The following is an 11,317-nucleotide window of genomic DNA, read 5'->3' on the forward strand; positions in this document are numbered from 1 at the left end:
AAATGAAACAAAAATATCTGCAAGGGATATTGAAACTCAAAGCACAGGGCTTTAATGAAAAAGCAAATATAGATCGACTACAAATGGATGCAGGAAAGTATACTCCTGCTAATAAAACATATACTAAATGAATTATTTGTATTTATTTTCACATGAAAAAAGGGGAAAAAAAATCAGCACAGTGGAATCTAAACACTGGTCAAAGTAGGAATGTCACTACATTTAATGCAACTTTTAAAAAAAGAAAATGCATTTTAAGTCAGTGAAATATCTTGAAGTAGACGGTTTCCATCCAAGGGTTAAAGAAAATTGCTCATGTAAACTCTCTGGATTCAGGTATTGTGCTTTTGAATAAAAGAAAATTGTGAATGTTGTTCATTATTTAAAGGAGGAAGAAGAATAACTAAGAGATTGAAAATTACTGAAGCATATCATTAAATACAGTAACTGAGCGGTTAGACACACTGGTTGATCGAAAAGAATGAGCATGGATTTATAAAGAGGAGATCATGTTTGGCTATGTAGTTAACTAGCATGGCAGAATGGGGAATGCAAATGGGTTACTATCTGAGTGGACCATTCCACAAAAGAGAAGAGATTCAGGTGCACCTGTACCCACTGTCACCACTGCAGATGTTAGATTGGCCTTCTTGAGGGCAACATCTTTAATCTCTTCTTTCTAAGCTGTGAGGTTCCCATTTCTTCAAGAAGACCAGTATCATCCTAAAGAAAAATCAGGCAATGTGCCTTAATGACTACCATCCAGTGGCTCTAACATTCCCATCATTATGAAATGCTCTAAGTGGTTAGTAATGGTACACATCAACTCCAACCCTTCAGATTGCCTCAGTCTGCTACAATTCACCAAGGTTAAAAAATAGGTCTATGACAGACGCAGTCTCCCAAGCTCTATACTCATCCCTGGAACATGTAGATAACAAGGAGACCTATATAGGACTCCTAGTTATTGACTTCAGCTTTGCATTCAACACCATAATTCCAACAAAACTTATCTCTGAACTCTGAGACCTAGGACTCTGAACTCCCCTTCTGCAACTGGATCCGTCACTTCCTGACCTGCAGACCATAATCAGTATAGAACAAAACCTCCTCCACAAAAGCCCTCCACATCAATGCCCTGTAAGGCTGTGCACTCAGCCTTTATTGTACTCCTTATACATTCACGACTATGTGGCCAAATTTGTAAATGGAGTTAGAGCTAAATTTGGTGATGACACCAATGGAGTGGGTTGGATTTCAACCAAGGACAAGACAGGGTACAGGAAAGAGACAGAGAGCATAGGTGGCATGCTGTAAAGATAACAGTTTCTCGCCCAGCACCAGTAAAATGAAAGAGCTGGTTATTGGCTTCAGGAAATGAGTGGAGGACACACTCCCATCTGTATCAATGCTGCTGAAGTGGAGGGGGTTGTAAGCTTCAAGTTCCAAGAAGTAAATATCACCAAATGATCTATCTTGTCAAGGAAGCTCACCTATTCCTCTATTTCCTCAGAAGGCTTATGAAATTTGGCACAATGATTCTTACCAATTTTTACAGAAAAATAGAAAACTTCCTATGGGATTCATCACAAATTGGTATGGCAACTGCTCTGCCCAAAATTGCAAGAAATTAGAGAGTTGTGAATGCAGCCCGGTCCATCATGAAAACCAGCCGTCCATCCATTGACTCTATCTATACTTTGTGCTGCCTCGGGAAAGCAGCCAACATAATCATATAACTCCAGTTATACTCTTTTCCATCGGACAGAAGATATAAAAGTTTGAAAACATGTACCAACAGATTTAAGAACAGCTTCTTCCCTGCTCTTATCAAACGTATGAATAGACCTCTCATATATTAGAGTTGATCGTTCACTGCATCCTCTCTACAGGTCTAGCACTATATTCTGCATTCTGTTCTATTACCTTGTTGTACTTATTAAGGTATGATTTGTCTGGTTAGCATGCAGTACAATACTTTTCACTGTACCTCAGTACATGACAATAATAAATCAAAATATTAGCAAAACAACAGTGCATTTTATTCGTAATAATTCTATGGCATTAGTGGCAATTGATTGGGATGCAGAAGCTGGATTCAAAAGTGTTTCAAAAGCTTGATCAAACAGGTCTGTTGTCTGCAGGTCATTAAAAGAAGGACAAAGAGATAAAGAATCAATGAGGTTTAGGGAGGGAATTCAGAGTTTAGGACTTAGGTCTCTATGAGACATGGTTATCAAAGGTGGAGCCATTTAAAATAAGGATCAGAGACCAGAAAGAGCCAGGAGGCTGTTAGAGAGAAAGAGAGAGAGGCAATACAGTGATTTGAAAACAAGAGTCAAAATTTTAAATTGAGGTTTTGCCATCCAGAAGCTGATAGAAATCAGCAGAGAGGTGATGATTGCTGGAACTTGTTGGAAGTTAGAATACAGGTAGTAGAATTTTGTATGTCCTCAAGTTTATGTAGCACTGAAAATGGGAAGTGGGTCAGGTGAGCATGGAAATAATATTTAAGAACATGGATGATGGTTTCAGCAGATTAGCTCAAAGGCCTTGAAATGGGCAATGATGCAGGGTAAAAGTAGAAAGTTATGGTGATGGAGTAGCTATGTGCTTGGAAGACAAATGTCAGAGTCAGTTGCAGTCAAAGTTGCAAACAGTGTCAATAAACAAATAGCTGTTAGGAAGTTGGAAAGTGTTCATTACTAGGGAAATAAAATGAAGATAATGTCTTTGGTTTTCCCAATATTTAATTGGAACAAACGTCAGTGCTTTAGTATTGTATTTTGGACAATTTAACAAATCAGAGTAATCAGTGGAATCAAGAGTGTTATGAGCTTACAAGTGGAACCTGAGGAGTTTTGATGTGGCAGAATATCAATGAGAAATAGGAGGCAGCCATGAACAGATTATTTGGAAACTCCAGAGCTAAAAGACCAGGAGTTTAAGGAGAAGACACGACAATTAATTTTCTGACCATGGCTGGTTGGTAAGACTGGAACCAGGTGAGGGAAATCCCACACAAACTGGACAATGGAGGACAAGTTGAAAGTGAATATTTGCAGTCAGCAGTATAAAGGTTAGGAAGAATGAGAAGAGATGCTTTATCTTGGTCACTCTGTCATGGGATCCATTTGCAACTGTTTCAGTACTGCGGCACAGTTAGAAACTTCAAACATGGAACTGCAGAAAGTATGGACACTGATTAGATAGACATTAAATGGCTTTGGAAAGTAAAAGGCAATTGGAAATTGAGCATTGGTTAGGGCATCAAGAAGGGGTCAAGAATGGCTTATACTGAGAAAAGGGAAGGTGATGGAAGATTTGAAAGGAAGAGGAAAAGTTCAAGAAATTGAAACCATTAACAATATCAGCTAACAAAGCCAGAAAGGGATGCGGTTCAGCATTTTAATTGGATCAAGGGAAAAGAAGGTGAATGATATAGACAGGAAGAGTTGTATAGAATCTGATTGGAGACAGAGAGAAAGTAGAAAGGTATCCAAGTTCAGCAATAGTGCAAGGTGGTGGGAGATCTTTGGAGAAAGTTGGACACAGTAGAAATGAAAGGGGTTTTGTAGATGAATGAATGTCTGCTTTGTGACAAAGATTTCCTTGCAATTATTGTTGGAGAAGGGTTTATGATGTCTGCTTGTTATTGACACAGCTTTGAAGAAAGGGACAAAGGGTGGTATACATAAAAATTTGCAGGTGACACTAAGTTAGAAGGAACACAGCGCAGCTGAGCTGAAGGATCACAGGCAGATTTTGAGAATGAACAAAACTATGATAGTTGTAGTTCAAAGAAGAATTGTATAGAATCATCCACTTCAGAACCAAAGACAAATCAATCTTAGTTTTAAAACTCAGTAGAGATTGTAAGCACAAGAGCAAAAAAAATACTTTCGTTTCCATGTGTGCAAGTGAATTCAAATTAGTCTAAATGACAAAAAAAGCTAATAGAATGCTGATGTTATCTGAAACAGATTAGAATTCAACAGTTAGCAAGTAATACTTCAGTTAGGTACAGGGAGGAGAAAGTGAGGACTGCAGATGCTGGAGGTCAGACTCAAGTGAGGTCCTGGAAAGTACAGCAGGTCAGGCAGCATCCGAGCAGGAATATTAACGTTTTGAGCAGTAGCCCTTCATCAGGAATTGATGAAGCACTCCACTCCAGAACTACACTCTTGACTTCAGTTAGGTACAACTTTGTTCATACTCCAGAATTACATTCATTGTTGGCTAGCAGTACATGAGGGCATAATACTATTAACAGAACAGGTCATTGAGAAACAAAATCAGGAAGCACTTTTCATACAAATGGTCACAGAAATCTGGAACTCATTCCCATGAAAGGCAATGAATACTGGATCAATGAAATGTTCAAAACCAAGTTATAGATCTTTGGAAGACTATGACTTTACAAAAGTCATAAAATAAAGGCAGATAAACAGGTCTAAAGTATCACGGCAGCAGATCAGTCTCGTGAGTATGTACTGCCTCCTCCTTTCAATAACGAGTAGACACCTAGACATTTTTACTGAGTTCCTGAAAGTATTTTGTTTGATTCAATCCAAATGGGAGCATAGAACTACACATTCTTAAACCTTGTTGACTTTGAAAAACTCTAATTGGTATAAACCAGAAAACGAAGAGAATCACAACTTCTCACACATTCTGTAACTTGGATACAGTCTGGAAACAGGCCCTTCGGCCCAACAAGTCCTTACAAACGCATTCCCATTTACCCTGACTAATGCACCTAACCTACACATCCCTGATACCACCATGGGGCAATTTACCATGGCCAATCCACCTAAGCCGGACATCTTTGGATTGTGGGAAGAAACCAACGCAGACAATGTGGAAACTCACACAGACAGTTCACCTGTGGCTTGAATCGAACCCGAATCCCTGGCACTATGAGGTAGTCGCGCTAATTACTGAGCCACCATGCCACTCTTTTCATGCTGTGTGACGGCACATATTTGAAATTCCATTTTAAGCAGATGTTAATAACAAACGTGTTATGACGTATACGTGTGGCTGAAATCGACATAACACACCGGTGTGATGATTAATAATAATAATAATAATAATAATAATAATAATAATAATAATAATAATAATAAATAATGGAGATGTAATCCAGTTATTTAAAAAGGCATATTTTGCTTCCAATATAACTCTAAGTCCGTACTGTATTTACGAGAATTTATCTGCCGATTATACCTTTCTACCAGTGGCGATGTTGCAGTGCCTCCACTCGGTCAAAGTATTTGGTAAATTTTCATTGTTGCTTCCCATCATAATAGGAAAAGTTGTTCAGCAAATTCTATTATATGTGATCATCTGCTGCCAGGCCGAACATTACAAACTCACTGACAAAGTGCAATCGTAATTACTTATTATTGACACTTTTAAACTACTAAGCTGTACAAATTTCCCACACTTTTATCCGTATATTTCCCTAAAGGCCATTGTCATTAGAAGCCATAGAACCAAAGGACAAATAACCTCAATCACGAGCCAACCTAAATGTTCCATTCAACAGTGAAAATGGAGGTTACAGCAAAATATAACGGTTCGTAAACTGATAGCTTGTGAGCTTATAGCAAATCTTTAAGTTTGCTAAGCAGCCTACCTCTTGAACACACCAGCCACAGTCAGGATGAATAAGCAAACACTCTTTGCAGGAGGTAGCACGTCCACTTGTACAAATATTGGAACCTGCGATACAAATAAAGACGTCACTTTCCTATGAGTGACCATTGAGTAAGGCGTGAATTGCTTGTTTTCCACATCTTCAGATTATGTTCATGCTGAAGTTCAGCAGAGCCAACACTGTAAATCAAATCAAGGTTTATCCCACAAACGTGAAGCGTCAGCAACAAAACATAAGACACACTTCTGACATCACTAGTATTTACAATTAACGACATCGAGCTAAACGGTTTAACTATCGTTTAAACTTACCGCTGACGTCTTGCAACAACAGGTAAAAAACTAGATTCGGTAAAAACAAATAAGTTAAACTCATTTTCTTGAACATGGCTTTTTGCATCTCTGTCGAACGTAAGGATTCAAAACATATCTCTCTCCCCGCCCCCCCCAAAGAAACGATCCGAGCAGCGCTCAAGTCTCCAGTTAAAAACAGTCGGACGTTTGGCTGCAACAATCACAATCGGACTTTCGACTCAAACATTTCGACACTTCGCGTCTCCCAGACTTTTCTGTGCGGTCGAGCTCTCGAAAACTCATGCTGACATGGGGCCGGGCCGGAAAGTGCCGAACGATGCCCGATGTCCAACTAACTTCGCATGTACTCCTTGCCTCCTTCCTTTCTCCCTCTGTCTCTCGCCCGCTGTGCCTCTGGGATTCACCAGGGACTGAAGTTCACATGGCTATGGGCTATGAGCTGACTGAGTACCGTGCAGCCGGTGTAGTACTCTGCCGGCCGCCCCAAAACACTTCTGTTGCTCTTCAGTCGCGAGCCCCGGGACAGCGCTAGACCCCGCCTCCTTCGCCGCGCCATCCAATCCCCTCCCCTCCTCGCACATCCCGGCCCAATCAGCGCGGCGCGCACCGTTAACCCTTGAGGTTCCGCGACTCTCTGCCTTCTGCAAACCAAGTCGCTATCTACGGCTACTTTGAGGGGATCCATAGAGGCATGCTTGTACAGCCGGCAAATGCACTTAAAGTAAAGCATTCTCGATGCAGGTCTGCATTGGCCGAAACTCATTTCAGAGGCCACCAGTGATTTGTCAGTACACCTAATGTTTTTTGCATATATTGTTGCAAGAAGAGGCGCACGATGAGACGTAAACAGAAAGAGTAGCCAATTAGGTTCACGCGTGAGTTCAGGCAAGGTTTGTTTTCGGGTTGAATCTTAGAGTCAGGTTCTGGCACGAAACTAACAACCTTCCAGTAAGTTAGTTTGCTTTGTTCAACAGGGAACTGCTTGGTCGTGGCAGTAATCTGTCAATCAGCTAAAAATAGTTCAATCGGTGTTAATTACTGTGACAGGAAGCTAAATTAATTCGTGATTTGGAGATGCCGGTGTTGAACTGGGGTGTACAAAGTTAAAAATCACACGACACCAGGTTATAGTCTGTTGGACTATAGTCTGTTGGACTATAACCTAGTGTTGTGTGATTTTAAACTAATTCGTGACTAGTCAGGGTCAGTAAAGGGCACACAGTCAGACGAAGGGATTACGCTGCGAAAGCTTGTGATTTCAATAAACCTGTTGGATTAAAACCTAATGTCGTGTGATTTTGAGATGCAGTTAGTGGATTAGCTTGATGTTGGAATTTCAGAAAATATGTTTTGCGTAAGGTTTATTGCAACCAGCACGAAACTGTGAGAAGTGATAGAATACTAATAAATGGGACTATCTGTAAAGTTTATTACGTTCAAAATAAGCTTAATAAAGTTACTAAGTGAAGTTAGGTTGAGACATAGCAGAGTAACTTGGCCATGTGGAATGTATATTCTGCAATATGTAGGTAGTTATGGATTTTATTGGTGACCTGGATAACCGTGCACATGTAGTGTCACTAGCTACAGTAACTTATCTGAAGGTTTCGATGGGTTAGTGATGGGTTCTTGAAACGCAATTGTAGTGTATCTACATCCGATATCACAGATCTGGGTTCAAGACTCACCTGCACTAGAATTGTGTACTAATTATCCGAACAGGTTGATCAATAATATCTGAAGGTTTAGTGAAGGGCTCTTGTGGCATAGTGGTAATGTCCTTCCCTCTGATCCAAGGGAAGCTTGGTTTCAAGTCCTACGTCATCCAGCACTTTGTGCAAACATTTCTAAACTGGTTGATTAGAAAATATCTGGAAGGGAGTCACTGGTGAATCTATGAAGCGAAGAACTATGTGGATAGTACCTTTTGGAAAGATGCTCATATTACAGACTAGGGGCATGGAATCAGAAAGGAAATGAGTGACTCCCAGGCAACCCAAGAGAACCAGGTAAATAGCCAGGTTCTCAGGGGACTCTTGCACTTTTTTAATTTGCTCTGGATGCAAATAAGAGCATTGGCTGCTTGGAGGGATGCCTTGGATGGCCCAGCTGAATAAGAGCATAGAAAGAGTGGAAGAGCAGTAATGATAAGGGATATATCAGATGGGGAAAAACACAAGTGTGGCTTTGACCACAGATGTGACTTCAGAAGGGTAGGTTTCCTCACAGGTGACAGAGTGAAGGCTGTCACGGAGTGTCAAAGAAGTTACTTAGTCTGAGACTTCAAGACTTGTTTCAAGAAGCTTTATTTTTCATGAATTCATAGAAAGACTGCTACAGTTTTTACTGTTTCACAGCACTCTCTCTCGCTGAATAGTCAGCCTGTATTTATACAATGATACAAACATTCAGCACTTTACAATAATTTAAGATAAAGACAAGCACAGGGAAGCTATCACTTTTGTTCATTGATGTTGCTCATGGACAGAGAAACTAACAAGCTCAAGTTGCGCCCCCACTAAACAGCTGCAGATACACTCCATATATTTCATCAAATTTTAATTACACAACCTCAGGCTTTATCGCTAGCAGCATTTTTCCACTAACACTGAGAGCCTGAGTGCCAAGATACCTTTTACCTTGGTCAAGTATCCCATCATGCAGCAGAATGTCAGGTTCTCACTACTTCCACACGGAGTGGTTGCAGGACATTCTTCTGGGGAACAGTGAGCATCCAGAGTTGTGGACTACATCAATGCTGATTATCTGCAAGAAGGATGTGATTCTGAGAATAGATTCTAAAGAACTAGGAAGAAGATTGAAAATCAGGACCTCTTGAAAGCAGTAATCTCAATTCTGCTGCTACTACTGATGGCTCATGGTGCCTCATGAAAGTCTTGTTGCTAAGTTATTTGAAGTCTATCCATTTAGCATGGTGATGGTGACAAACAAAATTTAAAATATTCTCAATGTTAAGATGTGATTTTGTCTCCATAAGGACTGTTTAGTGGTCATTCTTGTCAATGTTATCAGAGCCAGATGCAACTGCGGCAGGTGGACTGGTGAAGATGAAGTCAAGTATGCTTTTCCCTCTTGTTTCACTCACCACCTGACATAGACCTAATCCAGCAGCAATGTCCTTTCAGACTCCATCAGCTCAATCAATAATGCTGCTCATTGGTGGGAACAGTATGTAATAGTCAGCAAGAAGGTCTTTTGCCTATGTCTGACCTGATGCTGTGGGACTCTGTGAAGACCAGACTCAATGCGGTGGACTTCCCTCCTGAGTGTATGCCACTCTGTGGAGTGTATTCTCCTGGTGGGAGAAGACATAACCAGTGATGGTGATCGTGGTGTATGGGTCATTATGTGTATGGGTCATTATGTGTATGGAATGATATAGTGACTGTTAGGCTACTGCTCGACTAGTCTTAAGACAGCTTTCTGAATTTTAGCATGAGCCCTCAGATGTTAGTAAGTACTAGGTCAATAGGGATGTTTTCCTTGTAATTTTTGGTGCCTAGTTAGGTGTCAATTGATTTGTCTGGCTTTGTTCTTTTTTTTGACACTTCCTAGCAATTTGTAGAGTCATGCAGCACAGAAATAGACTCTTTGGTTCAATATGTCCATGCCAACCAGACATCCCAATCTGATTTAGTCCTATTTGTCAGCATTTCACAGAAATCATAGAATTCCTACAGTGTGAAAACAGGCCATTTGGCTCAACAAGTCCACACTGACCCGACTACACATCCCTGAGCACCATGGGCAATTTAGCATGGCCAATCCACCTAACAAGTCTTTGGACTGTGGGAGGAAACCGGAGCACCCAGAGGAAACCCACACAGGTGCTATACACAGGCTGCCGCCCAAGGCTGGATTTGTACCCAGGTCCCTGGCATTGTGAGGCAGCAGTGCTAACCACTGAGCCACCCTGCTGCTCACAGTGGCCCATATCGCACTAAACCTTTCCTATTCATGTATCCATCCACGTGTTTTAAATGTTGTAACTGTGCTCACCTTCACAACTTCCTCTGGCAATTCATTCCATACACACACCAACCACTGCATGAAAAAGTTGACCCTCAAATCCTTTTTAAATCTTTCCCCTCTCACCTTAACTTATGCCCTCCAGTTTTGGACTACCCCACCCTACGAAAAAAACCTTTGCAATTCACCCTATTCATGCCCCTAATAATTTTATAAATCTCTATAAGGTCATTTCTCAGTCTCTGCTGCTCCAGAGGAAAAAAACAGCAGCCTATCCAGCCTCTCCCAATAATTTAAACTCTCCAGTTCCGGTAACATCTTTGTAAATCTTTTCTACACCTCCTCTAGTTTAATGACATCTTCCCTATAGAAGGGTGACCAGAACTTAATGCAGTATTCTAAAAGTGGCCTCATCGATTTCCTGTACAGCCACAATATGACATCCCAACTCCTATCTTTAATGCACTGACCAATGAAGGCAAACATACCAAATGCCTTCTTCACCACCCTGACTACTTGCAACTCCACTTTCAAAGAACTATACACCTGCACCCCTAGGTATCTTTGTTCACAACACTTCCCAAGGATCTACCATTGACTGTATAATTCCTGCTCTAGTTTGCTTTACCAAATCTCCCATTTATCTAAATTAAACTTCACCTACCACTCATTGGCCGAATGATCAAGGTCTAGTTGTACTCTGAGATAATCTTCCTCACTCTCCATTACACCACCTATTTTAGTGTTACCTGCAAACCGACTAACCGAATCTCCTATATTCACATCCAAATAATTTATGTAAATGATGAAAAACAGTGGATCCAGAACCAATCCTTGTAATATTGCTGGTTACAGACCCCCTGGTCCAAAAATCAATCCTCTACCACCACCCTCTATCTCCTAGTACCTCCAGATCCCATATGATCTAACATTACTACTCAGCCCACCATGCAGACCCTTATCAAACATTTTGCTGAAGTCCACATAGGCAAAATCTATTGCTCTGCCTTCATTAATCATCTTTGTCACCTCTTCAAAAAATACTTAATCACGTCAGTGAGACATGATATGCCATGCACATGACTATCCCCAATCTGTCCTTGTTTTTCAAATACATGTAAATCCTGTCTTTCAGAAACCCCTCCATTAATTTACCCACCACTGACATAAGGCTCACTGGTTTTTAGATCCCTGGCTTTTATTACAGACTTTCTTAAATAATGGTACAATGTTAGCCAATATCCAATCTTCCCTGGCTGTCAATCATACAAAATTCTCAGCAAGGGGCCCAACAATTTCTTCCCAAGCTTCCAACAAAATTCTGGAAAACACCTGATCAGGTCAGGGAATT

The 11,317-nt window shown here is 40.7% G+C and overlaps 1 protein-coding gene across 3 annotated transcripts in view; it reads right to left on the reverse strand.

The window, feature by feature from the left end:
* The window catches only part of itgb5 (integrin, beta 5), a 136,300-nt gene extending 129,786 nt beyond the window's left edge, over nucleotides 1–6,514 (reverse strand). The window contains exons 1-2 of one of the 3 annotated variants that reach the window (XM_043693953.1): nucleotides 5,974–6,514; nucleotides 5,642–5,727 (exon numbers count right to left, since the gene is read on the reverse strand). In XM_043693953.1, the coding sequence (XP_043549888.1) occupies nucleotides 5,642–5,727; nucleotides 5,974–6,061 (174 nt within the window). In that variant the 5' untranslated portion in view covers nucleotides 6,062–6,514. Of the gene's footprint in view, nucleotides 1–5,641; nucleotides 5,728–5,973 lie in introns of those variants that run through there. The other 2 variants (XM_043693954.1, XM_043693955.1) reach the window with 2 other exon arrangements.
* Nucleotides 6,515–11,317: the final 4,803 nt, after the last annotated feature.

The sequence above is a fragment of the Chiloscyllium plagiosum genome, chromosome 7, assembly GCF_004010195.1.
Source record: "Chiloscyllium plagiosum isolate BGI_BamShark_2017 chromosome 7, ASM401019v2, whole genome shotgun sequence".
NCBI lineage: Eukaryota > Metazoa > Chordata > Chondrichthyes > Orectolobiformes > Hemiscylliidae > Chiloscyllium > Chiloscyllium plagiosum.